Genomic DNA, 18,298 nt, shown 5'->3' with positions numbered 1-18,298 from the left:
CAGAATTAAAGCTGCCTGACAGCCCCTACGGCCTTGATTTCCCTGCCCTCCTGCGTACGTGATCTCTCCTTTAACGCTTCTTGCTTTCCCTCGGGGAGGCGGTGGGGCCCGGTGCGTGCCCCGCCGTCGGGCAGCCAAAGGGCGAAGCTTCACCAGGGCTTGTTTCGGCATTTGGAGTACATGGCCTGGCGACCTTGGTGTCTTTTTAACGTAGGATGGGTTCACGTGCCGGTCCATGTCTGCTCAGTTTTGTGCTGGTGTGATAATTACAGAGCGGCTCCCTTCACAAGATCAACGCCTTTACTCGTTGCCCTCAGTTAGCTTCGTAGGTGCAAACCAAGTCAAAAATCAGGAAAAAAAATCACTTGATGAAGAACATATCATCTGTTACTCCCTCAAAATGAAATATTATCAGGCATTTTTGCCTGACTTCTCGGGGAGATACAAGCGGCCTAACGACAGTGCCTGTCTTCGACGGTGTTTCCCCCTCTCCGCACCCTTCCGGGCCCGGCTGCGGTCCCGGCGGAGCGGCGGAGGTCTCCGGAGTCGGGGTTTTCCCCAGGTGATGGGGAAGCAGGGCCTGGCCGGGGGAGGCTGTGCCCAGAGCCGAGGCCCATGGCGGGGACCGATGGCCTCGGCCGAGGCCCCCGCTTGGCCACCCAGCCCCGACACGTGCGGTTTGCCGCACCTCCTTCGCCCCGGGGACTCTGCCTTTAGAAATAATAGCTTTGGGAAACTTGGATTTAGTCATCACGTGTCTATTCGCATTTTACTTTATTTTCTTGTTGACCAAGTATGGCTATTTCTTCCCTCCACGGGCATGGAAAGAAATGAGGAGTGGATCTAAGGTCTAGTGGTCATGAAAAAAATAACCCAGTTAATCTAAGGAAGAGTGGTTATTCCCATGTGCTTTTGATTTACAGGACCAGAATAAATCTTCATTAGGCATCCCAGTTAAAACTTGAACAACATTTCTCCTTCCCTGCCTGGGAATGAGAGAAATTTCAAGTATTAATATATTTGCAAAACAGCCTCCATCTTGTTGGGCCTGGGCCGAGGGGCGGGGAGGGGAGCCGTGGGCGGCGGAGGAGAGGGGTGACGGCACGCAGAAACCGAGGTGCTGGTGGCCATGGGGCGCCGTGTGGAGGACTGCACCCCATTGCCCCGTCCCTGTGCTTGCTCTGAAGTCCCTCAGCACCCCAAATCCATGTCTAGCAGCAGACAAACCCGTGTAGCATCATCAGTCTGTCAAACAGGATAGTATTTTTTGGAATAAATAATCTCTTAAAAGTGCAAGCGGCTTCAGCAATCATCAGCTGTGACCCACGTAAGCAAAAGCACGCGAGAAGTAAATAGATCTTTAAATGCTGCTGGTTCCTTGCAAAATTTAAGTCACTTTTTCCACTCTGAAAAAGAACTATGTAAACATGACACAGCCTTATTCAGCAGCTCTGCTCCCTGTACCCGCACAGAATACAGATCTCTGCGGCAAAAATAAATTGTTTAGTTTTGCTTCGCTTTTTTTTTTAAACTTTTGTGGAGTCGTCAGTAGTAGGAGTGATGTAAACTTCATTAGTCAAATTACTGTACGAACAAATCCTTTGTATTTCAGGAGCCATGTCCCTATGTCAGCAGGAAGATTAGCCAGGTGGAAAGGGCAGCAGAAGCTGGTGTTGGTTAGGAATTCAGGGGGGAGTTTCTTGGTTTCTGGATGCCGTGTGAAGTTGGCAGCTAGAATAAACTTCTTTTTATTTATAGAAAGACCCCCCTGAAGGCACACAGAGCGCATGTCTGGGAAGTTACTTGCGGGCTGTGAAAGCCCAAGAACTCTTTACAGCCATATTCAGCTTCTGTTTTATTCGGCACAGAGAAGCCGTGAGACAGTGCCATTTTATTTTCCAAGCAGAGCTCGATGAAAGCACGGCAAAGAGGTTATGTGTGCAAGTGCTCCAAGGAGTGCTGCTCCCAGTGGGTGATTCGGCAGTGGCCCTGGCACCCCGACTCTTGGCCCCTTTAACTCAAACAGCGGAAGAAGCCTATCCTCAAGAGTGGGTCCGTTTTCCTATAAAATACAGTGCTTTAAAACATTGGTAAACGTGCAGTCCTGGCAAAGCTGAGCCTTCTTGTGGCCGCAGAGTTAACAGTGGTGGTTACTGTTAGTGATGATCTCCATGTCTGCCAGCTGCTGTCACAAAATACTGTCATTTTTGCCTTTTTAGTTAAAGTTCTAGAAATGCTCAGCTGCTTTTTAGTTTCATGTATTTTTTTTTACAGATACTTGTGATATATTATATCGAATGTCTAGTGGCATAAATAGAGGCAGGGAGGCCAAGGTGGTTTGTCTAAGGGGCAGCACCAGCAACAGCAGTCTGGACTCTGCCCTCTGTCCTGCCCTGGGATTTACATCCTAAAAGTAAATCCCGTTCTTTATCACACCGGATTCGGCAGTAAGAGCCGGGATGGCAGCTGCTCAGAAGCGTTCCATTTCAAGCTAGGAAAATGTCCGGTTGCAGCTGAAGTTACTAATTCCGACAGTGGTGTTAGATGCGCCGTCGGGTGAAGTGGAACCAGCCGGTCTTGCAAGGGAGATGCTTGTTAGTCACTGCTTCGTTTTTCACACCTTTAAAGTGTGAATGAAGATGGTTAATAAGGAACTGTTGCACTCACCAGATAACATCTTGCTGACTTGGCAAAAAGATTTGCCACCCTTGTCAGCTGAATGCTTCTGCTGGGTGTCAGAAGGAGCAAAATGATGTCACCCCGTGGGATGAATAAGGGGGTATGGTGCCAGCAGGCTGCCGAGGCTGTGGTCTGCACCTGGGGTCACAGAGCCAGCGGCAGCACGGGAGGGTGCGGGGGGTGTCTCTGCGGTCCAGCCGCGCCAGCTGCCTCTCTCGTCGCAGCGGGCTGCGGTGACAGGGCTACGGTGCTGGGGACATGCGCTGCCAGCACCAGTGTGATCAGCTCCAGTCTGCCCTCGGGACAGAGCTGTGTGCCTGAGCCATGTCCCAGTCCAGCAGTTTTGCTTCGTCTCAGGCTGTTGCTGCCCTGTTCGCTGTGGTCCGGTCCTCGCGGGGGCTTTGGGAGCTAGCAGGTTATGTATACATCCTCGGTAACATCCATGTCAAATGCCTCTTCCCCCTTTTTCTCCCTCTTTCACTACCCATTCCTGTCTTCTGCTGGGATTGTACGGATAATTCTGGCAAAGCGCAGTGGTGCCAGAGTGTGGAAGAGCCTCCGAAGTGCCGGGGAATTTTTGAGCTTCTGTTTCCCTCTGCGCGCCAGCGTTTCTTGGAGGTCAGGTTTACAGGTCAGAGTATCTCTGAAATAATCCCTTCCCTGTTATCAAATGATGTAAGTGAGGTGCAGAACTGATGCACTTCGTGGTTTCAAGCTGTATTTTCCGTATGTAAGTATATTACCTGTTTCAGAAGGATGAATGAGGTTCAGGAGATAGGAACCCTGCAACGCATTTAAAAGGAAAAAAAATTATCTATAGATTAACGTAAGCCTATACAGAGACCATCAGCCAGAGCATCTGCCCTGCACATCGCCAGGGGAGCTGGTGAACCCTTGATGCAGTGCTGGGAAGGGGCTGGGGCTTGGGACGAGCTGGTGGAGGGTCCGGCTGCCTCTCCCCGGGGCGAGCTGGACGGAGCAGGCAGGAGAGAGCAGGCAGCATCTGCTGCACCGCATCTGCCCGTCCGTCCTCGTCCAGAGGGGGTTGTGGTGTGTCAGAAATGAGCCCTTAACCTGCACGACCTCTTCAGTTCCTCTCCCTTTTGCTCTCTTGCCCTTGTTTTGCAGAGGCTTTTGTGGCTCTGTTTTATTTGCTCGTGTTGTTTATATTCATGGAGAATAAAGGCAATTAGAGGTGCAGGAGGCGCAGGAGCGAGTCCCACCCTCATCCTGCCTTCCCGTCAGCCACTTTGGGAATGTCTCTCTGAAATGGCATCTCTGGGACTTCTGTTTAAGAAATTTTCTCATAAATCAAGTACTCCTGTCCCTGAGAAACCTGGATTCTTACCCGCTCTCCCCGCCCCTGATATTCAGCCCCACTTTTAATTTGGAAAAAGACCAGGAAAATGTACTGGTGTTTTGTGTTGATGTGTGTCGCTAGAAAAATGGGGTAATTTGTGCTCAGAGGGGTCCTCTTCCTCCTGGGTGGGAGAGCTGGTGCCCAGGAGGGTGTCCCAGGGGACGGCAGCTGGCAGCGTCGGGGCTGCCAGCCTGCTCGGGAGGTTCCCACATTGCAGCGAACTCTTAATGCCATCCGAGTAGTGCTTACCATGGTAAAGACATTTCTTTTTACTTTAGCTTCATTTTCTGGTTCTCTCTGTTCATACGAAATTGCAAAGAAAACCTTGTGGTAGGCACAGGGTGCCCGGACCCTGACATGGCAATAGAAATTGCCTGGTGCATTTGGGGTAGGTAAAGTGGGACCACGAGGAAATAGGAACTTGATTAATTGCGAGGCTTTGGGCAAAACAAAGCTGTTACTTCTTCCTTCCACCGCATTGTGGCCGGCTGGCCGGGAGCCACTGCGGCTCCAGCCAAAGCTGGGAGAGGCATTGTTGGGGCCAGCAACTCAGGGCTGGGGCCCCCCCGGGACCCTCCTCCACCACCGCAGGTCCTTTGCTGCCCTTCGTTGGCGGGGGATTAAAGCCCTGAGCACCTGGTGTGTGCCTGGCACCATTAGGTGACACACAGCGAACCACAGCTGGTAACTGCTCGGGCTGGAGAGAAGCGTCTCCCACCAGCCCTGCTCTGTGCAGCCATGCAAAGCTCAGCCCAGAACCCGAAACACTGGGCTTTTGCCTAATCTGGGTTATAAGCGCGAAGGCCAGCCTCGAGGGGCGGATCTTCTGACTGCCAAACAAAAAATGGCATTTTTTAGGGATTAGGTAAAATCTTGTAATCACAGCTCCTCCGGAAAAGCCTTATCTAAATTTCTTTTTAAGACGAGCAGACCTATTCCTGACTGCGGTTATGTGCTGGGACTGGGGGTTTTACACTCGCTGTTTGTGGTCCCAGTGGGGTGGGATGGCTCGGAGCTGGTGCGAGAGGTGCCCTGGGTGGTCCCCAACCCTGGGTCACCAACCCCAGGTCCCCAGGGAAATTGCTGCTCAAAGCATTGCCTTCCAAGCAGCGTCATGATACACAATTATTTTGTCTTTCCCTTCTTCGATACCTCCTCGTGTGGCTGGTCGGGGTTTGCATCTTTTCTGCCTCCTAACAGAGCTGCGAGGTGCTGCCACGCTGCTTGCAGAAATGGGGAAGAGCCCTGGGACACCCCTGTTTAACAGATCTGCACATAATTTTGTCTGGAGGGGCAGAGGGTTCTCGGCCACGAAACTGCCCTCAGCAGCAGAAAGTCAACCTGTGGCATTTGACGCAGATTGGGGTGAAGTTACCCCAAAAGTAATTGTTTCCTCTCCTGTTTGGAGTCACAGGAAATACTAAAAGGTTGTAAGAGCAAGATTGGGGACAGCACAGCAAAAATGAGGTGTCAGGTTCTGTGCCAGGAAGAAAAATGAGTTTGCTGCAGAGGCTCCCCGTGAGCATGGTTTGAAGGGCACTTGGCGGCACTGCAGGGTGGGTTGGGACCTGGGGAGAGGGGAAAATGCCAAATTTCTGCAAGAAAAAGACGGATACTCCAGCCGGCAAAGCGAGCTTCCTACTCGGGTTATCTGCCGGAGGACCGAGGGGCGTTTCTCTGTGCTGGGCCAGGCAGGGGGATTTAGGCAGATGTCTCCGGGGGTGCGTTGCATTTTGTATTTTACACGTGGGGTTAGCTTCGTGCTCAAGAGGAGTAGAGATTATTTCCAGTTTTAAACAGAAACCGCCTATCTCCTAGTTTTCTTATTTGAGAAAAGATCTTAAAATTCCCAGTCTGTTGCTTGGCTTATTCTAGATGACATAATATTCAAAGTATCTTATGACTTACTTATTTTTCTTGGTGCAGGCTGTTGTAAGGGTGTCTGTATGTTTGGTTTTTTTAAAGCAGTTTTAACGTGGGAGTCCTAGATTGTGCCTGCAGTTAGAAAGCTCCATAAACTTTAGTGATTCAAGGGTCTGGCAAACATCCTTAAACCTGTTTCATGAAAAACACAAGCAGCGTACTCAGTGGACTCCGCAGATAAATATACCTCGGGCTTAGTTGCTGATGGCAATCCATTTTAAAGCTTCCATATATATACGTGTATATGTATATATTTCATAATTCTTTCCTATGTTGTGTTTAAATAATCCTGGATTTATTTTCTAAGCATCTGAATGCTTCCATGAGGTATTTTAAGATACGTGAAAAAGAACGATGCTTGCAGGCCACAAGAGCAGTGACCGTGTTTTGGGAGGGCAGAGGGAAATTACAAACTTCCATTTGAGGCGAGATATTTAAGGCTGTTTGGCCAAGAGGAAAAGTCCAGCGCCAAAGGGACGCCAGCTCCCCCCGCACCTCTGCTCGGCGGGCTCGTGCTTTGGGCTCGCAGAAGGGAAAGGTCGAAGACAGATGGTTTATCTGTTTTTCTGCTGTGTGGGCTTTTCATATCCCCCAGAGTTTGGCATAACAACTTTTCAAAGCTTTAGCTCTTTCACTATTTAGTTGGCTCTTGGTCTAGAAACTTTCCACAAATTGAACTTGAAAATTAAGCCAAATATTCTCATAAAATAAGCCTCCAGTTCTGTGGCTAACCCCATGTGAACTAGTAGTCATACGTCAAAATATTTTCTGCAGGCTCATCCATTAAAACAAAGGTAATTTGTCAGACTAAGAGCCCTTTTACTAGCGGGATCAGGCGCCTATCTTCCCTTTCTCAGCAGGAATGAGTTAGGTGGTTGCTTTGAATCTGCTGCTTTGGAGTTACCGTGGGTGTGCTCCTCTGGGCACTATCGCCTGCGTAGGGTGCGTGGGTGCTCGCAGACGGACGGACGGCCTCTTCAGAGGCTCCGCGTTCCAGGCTGTCCCGCAGCTCCTCCAGCCTGACTCCCACTGTCCGCACCTTTTCCCAGTGCTGCCTCTCAGGGGACTTTTCAGAAGTTTCTGCCTTTGAACAGCATCGCTCTGTTTGTGTGATTTGCTTTGGGAACATCTAAGGGTGCTTCTCGCAAACTGAATTACATTAGATCTCCCTCCAAGAGATCTAAAAAAGCGCCTTAAACTTCAGTGGCACATATGCTTAAAAGACAGCTTTCTTGAAAGCCCGGGAAAGAAAATACAGACATTGCACTTTCATTGCTTTCTTAATTCATATAATTAGTGTGGAGATAGCTGCATAGCAGTATTTTCTTCAAAGAAACAGCCTCAGACAAATATTGGCTAATGGAAATTTTACTTTCAAATAAAGCAGTATTTGAAAATACATTATGGCCATTGTGGGGAAATGGATGCAGGAATCAAAGATGCTACAACAAAGCCTTCCCTGGGGCAGCTAGCAGAACAGCCTCTATTTTGTTATGAGCTGATGTGCAGATCTCAGACTCATCTTCTTGCTGGCCAGTTCTTTCTTTTTTTGCTTTTCCCTTTCCTGCCTGCCGTCCCTCTTCTCCCCTTTGATTTCGGCCGAGCTGCGGGTCCCGGGGTGTGTTTTGCTCCGTGGCTGCCGTGCAGCGCTCGCCCCAGCCCACTCAGCCCCCGCATCCCGGCTCTGCTTCCAGTGTCTCTGCTCAGTCTGCATCTGAGTTTCTTTTGGGCAGAATCTCTCAAGCGTGAGCCTAGCCAAAATTTTTACTGAGACTGCTGAAAGCAAAATGATAGTAAATTAGGTCTTTCTGCCACCTATAAATGTCACCACAGACAAAATATTTTAAAGAAACGGCCAAATGCATTCTTTGGTTCCTCTTTCTGCAGGCAGATTTAATTCAAAATCAAGGATGTAGCCTAGACTCTCCCTTGTAAAAGTCTTTTGACGAATGTGGGAGTGTTTTCTGAAGGCAGTGCTGGTTTCCAGCCGTACCACACAGGCACTGAAAATGCTGAAAACGTACCAAACCTCCCCAGTCGCCCAGCAGCTACAACTGCCAGGGCGGTGAATGAGCCGGGGCGGGCGGAGGAGCGGCGCGTGAGCGGGGTTCAGATGGGGACCACCTCTGGGGGTGGCTGTCCCGGGGCCGGCCACCCCCTCCTCCCGTGCGATCCGATTTCCCAGCAAAAAGCTGACAATTTCCCCCGAAGGGGCAGGAGGGCTGCTCGCTCACAAAGACATCCTGTCTCCTTCTGAAAGAAGATCCTTGTGCCTAATTAACTTCATAAATTAGCTGGAGCTGTAACGCCACCACTTTAACTTAAAATGGAGGTAACCCAATCTCCCTGGTCCTTTCTGCCGCCGTAAGGGATCCTGCCCGCCGATTAATTTGCCCTTGTCCGCTTTCCGTCCAGCTGCATGTTGGCTGTGCACAAGCCGCTGTGCAGACACCGTTGACAGGGCTGTGCTAAGCTGGGAAATTATCAGTAGCATAAGAACCGCCGCCAATTATTCGCCCGCCCCCGCACACTGGCATCGCTCCCCCCTTCGCCCGGCTCAGCCCCCGGCTGCCGGCACCTGGCCGTGGTGGCAGCTGGTCCCGGCGAGGCCGGCCGGGTTTGAAGCGGTCCGCAGGCTTCCTGCAGGGAAGGTGTCCCGGCTGGGTTTACTGGGCAGTGGGAAAGGAAATCACGGGAGGAAGGAGCAGTATTTCATCTTTTGTTGTTGTCTGCACTGGTGCTTGGAAAAACATGAACACAAGCAGCCGTGTCGCCTGCGGAGGAGAGGAAAATCCCCTCTGGCTTCTGCCCGTGCCAGGCTGAAGGGGTGGGAGTGAGGGGAGGGGGCAGCAGGCATGGAAGCAGAGCTGCCTGCGTTAAACAAACACCCAGACCTTGCTCCTGCTGGGGAACTCCGAGGAGCGGGGAAAATTTATCCCCTCTTTAAGCACAGCGGGGATGCCTGTCCATCTGCAGGCTGTCGTGTGGCATCGTGGTAGTGGTGGTGGATGCGAGAAAGCTTCAGCAGCTGTTTGCCTTCCGCGTGCTCTTCAATAGCATCAGCCTTCAGGTAGCAGCATGGATCTTTGCCCTGCCTCACTGGTTGCTCTGCTGCAATTTGGAGGAGCGGTGCCTTGGTCAGGAAGGGTTTGTGCAGGCACGTTCGTGTGAGCTTGAAGGCAAAGAGGTCTCTATATGACAAAGCCAAGGCTGAGCCTGAGCTGTTCGTTGAGGACCACAGGGGAGTTGGGGCTCTTCCAGCCCATGCTGGTTTGCCCCCCAACCACTGCTTCTTCAAATAACGACACCAACAAATTATCTCTGTCCAGTATATCTGTAGCTTTTAAGTATGGCAGCCCAAGATGGGACTTAAAGTTCTGTGTCTTTCTGTGGCTTTAGTTATGTTTGACTTGATAAAAAGTGTCTTTCAGGTCTCCTCCAAGAGCCAGGCTCTTCCACGTGTAATGGTGTAATACTAATGTGGTGTGAGTGCCTGCAGTCTCCATCCTCAGAGGTTTCCAAACCCTGGTGGATCGACCTGCTCCAGTCTCACAGCCACCCCTGCTTGACCTCCTGGGGTCCTCCCCAAACACCGCGGGGACTCTGGGCACAGCAGTGGGTGCAGCCCGCAGGGAGACTTGGGAAAGCACATGGAATGTTACAAATAGAAGTGAAAAAATAACCAACCAAAAAAAAAGTGAATTGAACGTATTAATCTTCACTGTATTTGATTAACGGGAAGGGAGAAAAGGCTATATTTTCAGCTTGATTGCAGGCAGAAGAATTGAGGTTGGGCCAGTAAACTGGGAGGGTTGTCGTGCTCACACCTCCCAGCTGGGCTGCACTGGGAGGGGGTGTGCAACTGGAGGAGGAGGATTTTGCTGGTAAGAGCTGATGAGGCAAAAATGTCATTACAAAGTTTGGGTTTTTCAAGTGAAAAAAGGTGAAAAAAGAAAGAACAGAACAAGCCCAGAACTTCTTTTGATAAATATGATCAAATTGGATCGTTTCAGTATTGTAGTCTTTGGGTTTTGGTCAGCTCTCTATAACTGATGTTTGCAGAATACTTGCAAAACAAAGCAGCACAAGAACAAATATATAAAAGGAAATCAGGCAAATCAAGTAAATGTGGAAAATTATTATGCAGTGACTTTACTCACCCATTATTCTCAAATCATTTTTACAGGCCAGAATAATCCTCATTGTTTTTCCCAATGCGTATGACTTATGTGGGCAGGTGTTTGTTCTTTACACTGTGTGAAAAATATTTACACGATACAAAAATAAGAGTTTTAGCTTGTGGTGCTGATGAAGGCTTAAATAAACGCTCTTTGTTTTTTGTTAGGATTTGAGTCTGGAAATGGCCTTCTATCAAATTATGCAAGGAAGATTACTTAGCCAGGAATGAATTTTTTACGGTGTGGAGTAGCTTTTCTGACCATTTCCAGAAGTTACTTAAAAAGTAAAAGAAACTTTTCTTCCTTCAGAGAGCTGACAGTAACAGCTTGTGGGGTGGGTTGCTGCTGCCCATCCCATAATGACTGACCTCCTTGGCTGTTTGCAGAACATTACTTTTTCTCTGGGGCTCATGTTAGAGTCTGAGAGCACATGGGGCAAAATAGTCAGCTCCAGGCATCTCCCTCCGTAGCTGCCCTTGCCGCACTGCGGGCAGTCCGGTCGTCCCCGTGTTGGCTCCCTGCAGCAGAACATCCCTGCCAGCAAAAGGGAGTTTTGTTTTTGGGAGATAAAGACCGATTCCCCCTTGCCCTGAGCCCCAACCCGGGCTGCTGTGGGCTCCCGGGGCCGGGGTGATGGGGCGACGTGGGGCTGGTGCTGCAGTGCAGGTCCTCCAGGAGCCTTGGGGAGAGGGTTGGGGGAGTCCTCCCCGGGTTCAGGGTGACGGTGGCTGGTAGCAAGGACAGCCTCGTTACGTATCGGTGAGCTTTCCTGCAGCTCCGACTTCCCGCAACGAGGCCACCCTCAACTGCGTTCGGCAGGTCTGAGCTGCTTATGGTTGGCAAACCGTGCTCAGCAGCGAAGCAGGGCTGTCCTGTGCACAGGATGTGTTTACCTCAAATATTTGATCCTACCAAACACCCCCCAGCTGATCTGGGGGCTGTGATCCCACAGGGACTTTAATTGCCTTCATTTTCCAAGAATCCCATATGGTTGCTGGGGTGGCAGATGGGAGAGTTTTCTTTTCTGGGGGATGTAAGATGGCAGTGGATTGAATGCCAGAGGAAGATGTGAGATTTCTGGAGGACTGTTGAGTTCTCCTTAATTGTGAATACAATTTGTTGGTGACTAATACATCCAGACTTGCAGAATTACCTCATGTATTAGAAGCAATGGCACGATGGAAAAGATGTGACTAAGATGCTGGCTCCTGATTTACCAACACTTCCCTCCTAAACTGTCGTTTGGCTTCCTACTGGCACATTACAACTTTTCTATTAATAATTAAGAGCTTTAATACGGTTTGAAAGCACTTGGTTCAACATAAAATCTGCCAGCTTCATTTTTAGTCTGCTGAGAGCCTTTTGAGCAGAGAGGAAGCAGGGAGGGGGTTATTAATGGAGCAGAATTAATACAGCTGCCGAGCAAATGGTGGGGCGAGGCAAAACATGTCATGTCCAGGCTAGGTGCCATGAAGGACCCAGAGACATGTTAGCGTGGACCCGTGGTTGCCCCTGTTCCACTGCCCGTCTCTTCCTGCCTGTCCCACTTCCAGTGCTGGTACGATGTTTCTGTAAGAGCGGTGACTGATGGGTTGGTAATTTCCTACTGATACTGCAAATTGTCTGTTATAAACGAGTTGTGCAACCATTAATGAAATGCTGTTCCACATTAAGATGACACGATGCTCCCATCGCCTGGATCCCACCCGATGGGGAAGACACATACACACCAGTCCAGCGAGCTTCCTTTCTGCAGTGTGTCCAACGCTTGCTCATGCTGCAAATGCATCCATTTCTGATTCTTTGCTTATTCACTTAGTCTTTCTCCAGCATTAACATCAGTCTCTAAGCTTCATGCTAGAAGGCTATACCAAACCAGCAATGTCATTGCATCCCTTTGAAACATCAAGCATCATCTGTCTGTATTTGGAAATGGAAATGCCTGTTAAATGGGACAACAGAAACTCCAGCTCTCCTTCCCAAAGTCAGAACTCTCCCCATTCTCTCTTTTATTCAAGTGGAAAAGTTTTTAGATGGTTTATGAAATTACTAAAGCCAAGCTTATGAAATAAGCCAAGCAGCAAAGTGACAGGACAAACCAATGTGCTGGGTATCTTCAAGATTACAAAGAGGGACATGTCCATATTATCCAAAAGAAGATTCTGTAATCTGTGCTCATGGAGACAGAGGAACTAGTAAATGGAGATGTGGGGAAAGTCCACGCTGAAGAAGCTGAATTTTTTTGGACCTGTTTGGTCAAGTGATGTTGACCACAATGTATTTTGGCTGCTTATTTCCCTAAGTGTGTCATTATTTTCCACCTGAATGATTATGCAGCAAGATAACTCCTGAGAGGATAACACTGGAGAGAGTTTTAACATCATTTTTCTTGCACTTAAAGTACCAAGGAGAGGAAGAATCCTGCCAATCTGAAGCCCTGTGAGCTAATGGTCATGTAGAGGGTCGTGTGTGGTGCCATCACTAACCTGCAGTGCAGCCAGAGCCTGGGGAATTGCTTGCTAGAGCCCATCCAGATCTGCGCTCTGAGCTTTGCTAGGATGTGCAGCATTGCATGAACTTCATGAGCTTCTCAACCAAAGGCTGCCTCCCATTTCATTTAGCCAACAGAGCTATGTCCACTGGTGAGCTGCAATTTTGGCCTTGTTTTAGCAGAGTTTAAGTGCCCTGGCATTAAGTAATACTGTAATTGGGTTTTTTTCTGGTTAGCTTAGAGAATAGCCTTATGTTCTGCAGCTTTGTTTCATAGGAACGGAACAGGAGTTAAAGAGTTGGGTGGTTCTTGATGTATTTTATTGCATTAGTCAGATATTGATAATGCCATAATGGGAATATTGTTATTTATTCTTGAGGTGATTTCATGAAAGGGTTTTAATTCATCAGTAGACTATGCCCATTCATAGCTGTTAGATGTTCTGTGTCAGAAATAGCTCTGAGTTCCACAAAAATAAACAAGAAGTTGTAAACATTTTTGAAGTGGAACTGATGTCCTCTCAGCCAGGAGAACAAAGCAGCAGAAGCTGTCTGGAAACCCTGCTGAGAATAACTCTTCAGACCTGTAAATGCCTTGAGGAGTTGAGCCGGAGAAAGTGCCGGAGGCAGTCTGGGTAGGCAGATTGCAGAGAAAGAGGAATTGAAAAGAGACAGGTTATGATAAGGGATTAGAAAAGAGATTTTTTAACTACAGCAACTGGAAAGGAGGCCGGGGTCTGGAAACAAGAGGTGCTGCTTTTTTTCGCATGTTCAGGCAGGAAACAAAACATCAGAATGGGAAAGGCAGTGTGTACAGCAGGCACGGGAAGCAGGGAGGAGGATTTAGCTTCTAAATACATTTCTAAGTACACTTGTTTGCTGGAAGATGGGATTGGCAAAGGGGCAGACAGGAGTTGAAGGCGCAGGTGCCCCCACAACCGGTGGGACCGACCGTTGCGACACGACGTCCTCCCGCACCCTGCTCTTTCCAGGGCAGTTCTACCTCCTCGCTGGGTTGCAGGTCACGGCTGCTGCTTTCGAGGGGCACAGACGGACCGGCAGGAAAGGTGAAAGCCTCGGGACGTATTGGGCTACGGACTTGTGGAGTTCCCTCTGCTGCTTCTGTTGGGGAAAAGTCCATACCCGCCTTGGAAGACTCTAATTTTAGCCACTGCTTTGTTTCCTGCTTCTGGCATTTTTGGTTCTTAGCATTTTTTTCTCTGTTTTGTTTCCCACTATGCACCCAACAGGAAGAGCCCCTCGCAAAGTCCTCCAGAGTAAGAAGAAGGAAAAAAAAGGTCCAGATGACATTTGCTTTCTGCAGGCAGAACTGAAAGCAGGCAGCAGCCAACATTTCCCCAAAGCCTCTCACCACCTCTGCTCTTTCCATGAGAAACAGAAAGGAAATTGGATCCTACAAGAAAACCATTTTCCAAAATGCCAGAGACCTCAAAATAGTCTGAGCACTGACTTCTCCAGCGAGACAGGACTCAGGTCTTGCAGTCACACGAGCTCAGAAAGGTGATACTCAAGCAGTATCTTGAAAATAAATACCTGTATTTCACGGAAGGGAGATGAACCCTTCGTGCGCATCGTAGCCCCGTGGTCTGTAGGTGCTGGGAGGGCCAGCTCAGGCCGGGTCCTGAAACGTCCATTTGTTCTTCTTGAGGAAATGTGCTGGGAAGACTCGTGGAGCAGGACCGCGAGGCTGTGCAGGGGTAGCTCGGTCATCGTAGGACCACGTTCCTCTCTTCTGTGAGCAACCTGATTGAAACAGGATGGTCTTCATACTTAGAAATCCACATGCTGTCGTTAGTTAATAGTTCTCTCAGTTGTTTTGGTGGGCACAGAGGGTGTTTTCTTGGCCACCAAAGGATCCAAAGACACCAAAATCCTGCTCCAAATTATTGATAGCTTCTTAGATAGAGGCTGGCCCAAGTGCCGGTTCTTGCTGTAAGGCTTTTTTACCGCAACATCGCAGAAATAGCTCTCTTCTCTGAGAATCGTATTGATTGCATTACGCACTGTAATTAGTGTAGCAGATTGCGCAGTTGGTGGAGCGATGACAGAGCTGACTTTACGAGTAGCGAGAGCTGCATTCTTTTAAAATGATTTCATCTCAAAAAGCGCGTTGGGAATTTCTAGTCCCAGAGCCCTGTGCGGTTGGATATTCCTTCCATCGTGCAGTGAGGAGGACCGGGGTCAGCAGCGGAGGCGGTGGCCGTCCCACGCTGCAGGCACACCATCGCTGGCACACCCAGCGGGATGTCCCCTTGCACGCGGAGACCACTGCCCGCAGAGGAGGTGGGAGCTACGGCGGGAGGGCTGGTGGATGTCGGTGGCCGCTCTCAGGGGGACAAGCCCAGCCACGTTTCGGTCACCAGCTCATTGCCCCCTCCAAGGCCCACCTTGACCGTGGGCCAAGCTCCTCTCTGAGAAGGGCAGTGCTGTGCCATTCATTTGCCCTCTCCTACCCCGCACGGGGCCTTTGCGGTCCATTAGAGACTGCTGCCCACTGGGTTTGTAACCAGCCAGAAGATGGGCTGATGGCTAGAGGTGTCTAAGCTGTCTTAGGACTCATCCTGCCCTGCAGACAGTTCAGTGGAGAGGAACCTTGCTGGAGCCAGTGGCTAGACGCCGGGAGGTCTGCTTCCCAAGGTGATGCTCCTTGCCTATAGATAATCCATGCTCAGAGCAGGTAACGTACATTTGATGAAGAGATTTTTGAGATCACCAGGATGGAGGATTCTACATGAATGGTGAGAGGCCATGGTAAGACAAAAGGCACACCTAGCAGGTCCTCTGCCTTTCAGGTGATAAACCCATGCATTCGTATTTCATTTGCCGTGCAGACATGTACCATCTTGGAGGCTCACTATAGTAGCTTAGCTCTATAGAGGCAGAGAACATTGCATACAGGTATTACAACCAACGGGCTCTGGCTTCCAAAATACTGGTTCTTCTCGCAGTACTTACAGTGAAGGAAATGTTCTAGTTCCCGCTGCCCAGAGGAGACCACTCTCCATGTCTTCAAATGCAGCCGACATGCTCTCTCCATTAGAGGGCAGAAGCATGCTTACGCACAGACGAAATAAAACAAAATTACCTGCCATTAAGTGCTGTATAGCTTGTTGCGTTAAGGGAAGGTAGGACGTCATCACGAATGGCCAGACAACTACACCTGCTAGAAAGAAAAAGAAGCAGCAAGAACTGGTGCTTGAAGGTTTAATTTCTGCAATTTGGGCTAACGTGGTGGTCGTTGTAGCACCTCCTTCTGTTTAAAGTTGGAAATAGATTTAATATATGGTAAGTACCAATGTCTAACAGATTTGTTAAAGACTAAGTAATACAGGTAATTACTCATTTTTTAAAAGACTGACAATTTTGATGATGGAAAAATGCAAAAAGATTGTTTTAAATAGTGACAATTATTAGGGGAACATTTTGAGGATTTCTGTTAATAGTCTGCCTATGAACGTTCCCTGTTTTACAGCCCTCCTGTGAAAGTTGCGATGCACTGCTGTATCTCATTTCTATATGCATGTAATCCGCTGGTGTAATAAAGGTATTGCCCGTAACTACGAGGGGAAATCCTTAGTTTCTGTTGAATTCAGTGGCGCAGCTTCTACGAGGAGTAAAGAAGCCAAGAGTCTGGCCTTAAGCAGATATGGACCTCAGAGTTCAGGCCAACAATTTAACCTTCTTTAGTGTCCTCTAGGTGCCATTGCGGTGGTGGTATTTATGACATGGACACTTTCTCCCTAGAAATTGGACCAAATCCACAGACCTATCCTTTCAATTTTGAGTTGTCACCATCAGAGAGTGCCAGGGAGCGCCGGCTGCCAGCTTCGCTCGCGGGTGCATGGAAGGCCACGCAGGAACCGCCGGCGAGAGTCACCGGCCTCTCGGCAAGTGCTGGCGCTGGTGGAAGACCCAAATACCCAGAGATGAGCCTGGTGCGGGCGAGGAAGGTTTCAGGGTGTTGGCTGCACAGATGCATGAACTGGAGGGAAGCTGGTGTGCCAAAAGTGATATTTTAGTTTTAAGGTGCTAAATTGTAACTCAAACTGAGTGGAAGAAAATTACAAGAAAATACAAAATTCAAGGTTAATCATAAATTTTTCCTGGAGACCCTCTTGGATATTGGAGGGGGTTGGTTCTTTTTCTTTTAAATAACAGAGCTTGAGGTTTTACATTCAGCTTGAAATGGAAGAAAAAGGTTTGTTATATTCTCTTCACTGTTAATATATGAAACATTTCATTCTGGGCTTAAGGAGCAAAAGCCGGAGACTGAAAAAAAAAGAAATTCTGCTGTTGTGATCTAATAGGTATTGAATGATCATGGGTTAACCCATTACCCTTTTTACAGAGACTTCACCTTTTTATTAAAGATTTAAGGGGCAGCGTAGGCTCCCCTGACCGCTGCCCCCACACGAGCCTGCCCGCGCTTTGTCCCGCTGTGTGTGCACCGGTGCTGCCACCTTCCTTTTGTTCGCTTTGGAGGGGAGGGGGTTGCTTTCATCCTGTTTGGAGATTGGGTTTTTTTTCCAAGTTGGCTACTGGTCCAAGCCGTGCTCCTCAGGAAGCTTCTCCTGGAGCATGGAGGAGGCACATCACTGCACAGCGCACGGTGGCAAGAGGAAATCTGAGTTAAACGTATCCAGAAACTGTTTTTATAATCCCAGACAGGTATTTGAAATGAATTATATTTACAGCCTGGAGCAGAGAGGGGAGGGCCGTGCCCCTCTCTGCCTGTGGACCACCTTTCCCTCCACCTTGGGACTTATCCTGGTGCTGTCAGAAAGCGGCTCAGCAACTTCATTCCATTCCCTTCGGAGAAGTGCCAGTTCCCCAAGGCGAGGGAGAAGAGATGAAGCGATGGCCTCTGGCATGTTAGTCGTGGTGCAGCCCTTTCCCTCCCTCCAACATCCATTTGGTGTGGTGGGACCCGTAAACCGCTGTTACTGCATGCTCTGGAGCCCTCCCTGCCCGTATCCCTTCCCCTCCCTCTCCCTCGGGAGCCCCCAGCTCGGGGATGGGGATGGGAATGAGGATGGGGACAGGGACTTGCCCAAGGGTTGCCTGTGGGGTCGCACACCTCATCACAGACCTGTGTGATCAGATCCCTCTCTCAGGAAAAAAACATAAATCATGATGCTTTTACAAAACTTCTTGTTTTTACAGAGGCATTTTCAGTGTGGAGAGGTTTTTCTGGTGTTTTATCAGCGGCGGAGTTTACAATCTGAATTAGATAGAGAATACAGATGAGTTGGTAAGCACAGAAACAGTAGAAGATGAATCAGTCTCAAATCGGTATTTTAGTACAATAATTGCTTTTCGGTGAACCTGAGAATGACCTAAATCGAACAGTTTTGAAGGAACCAAACACTTCTCACTTGACTTCTGCATGCATTTCCTAGTTCGGTAACTTGATTCAACTTCAGTTGGCAGCAGTAGCTTAAAAGCGAGGAATGAAGAGCAGTTTGCATGAGGGGAAAGAGAGTTCTTTAACGTAAAACATGGAAAACAAATCAATGAAGTTTTTGTAGTACTGATTGCATAAGCACGGCAGGAGCCCTGGAGCACCGGTTACCTCGATGCGAGCCGTTTGCATGACCCGCAAGGCGGCCGGCTCGCGCGGGGGTCCCAGCTCAGCCCTCTGATGCTG

General features: G+C 49.0%; 1 protein-coding gene across 8 annotated transcripts in view; it reads left to right on the top strand.

Moving 5' to 3' along the window:
• Window positions 1-18,298, top strand: part of ARHGAP26 (Rho GTPase activating protein 26) — a 153,400-nt gene that overhangs the window by 122,391 nt on the left and 12,711 nt on the right. Inside the window, exons 21-22 of one of the 8 annotated variants that reach the window (XR_012675994.1) lie at window positions 13,881-15,936; window positions 16,396-16,834. The exons of 6 other annotated variants lie outside the window; for them this stretch is intronic. Coding sequence is in view for 1 of the 2 variants with exons in the window: in XM_075164471.1 (XP_075020572.1) it covers window positions 13,881-13,911 (31 nt within the window). In the remaining variant the exon portion in view is untranslated. Of the gene's footprint in view, window positions 1-13,880; window positions 16,361-16,395; window positions 16,835-18,298 lie in introns of those variants that run through there. One more of the 8 variants, XM_075164471.1, reaches the window with a different exon arrangement.

The sequence above is a fragment of the Calonectris borealis genome, chromosome 15, assembly GCF_964195595.1.
Source record: "Calonectris borealis chromosome 15, bCalBor7.hap1.2, whole genome shotgun sequence".
NCBI lineage: Eukaryota > Metazoa > Chordata > Aves > Procellariiformes > Procellariidae > Calonectris > Calonectris borealis.
The sequence above is the reverse complement of the archived record's forward strand: the minus strand, read 5'-3'. Positions and strand labels throughout refer to the sequence as shown.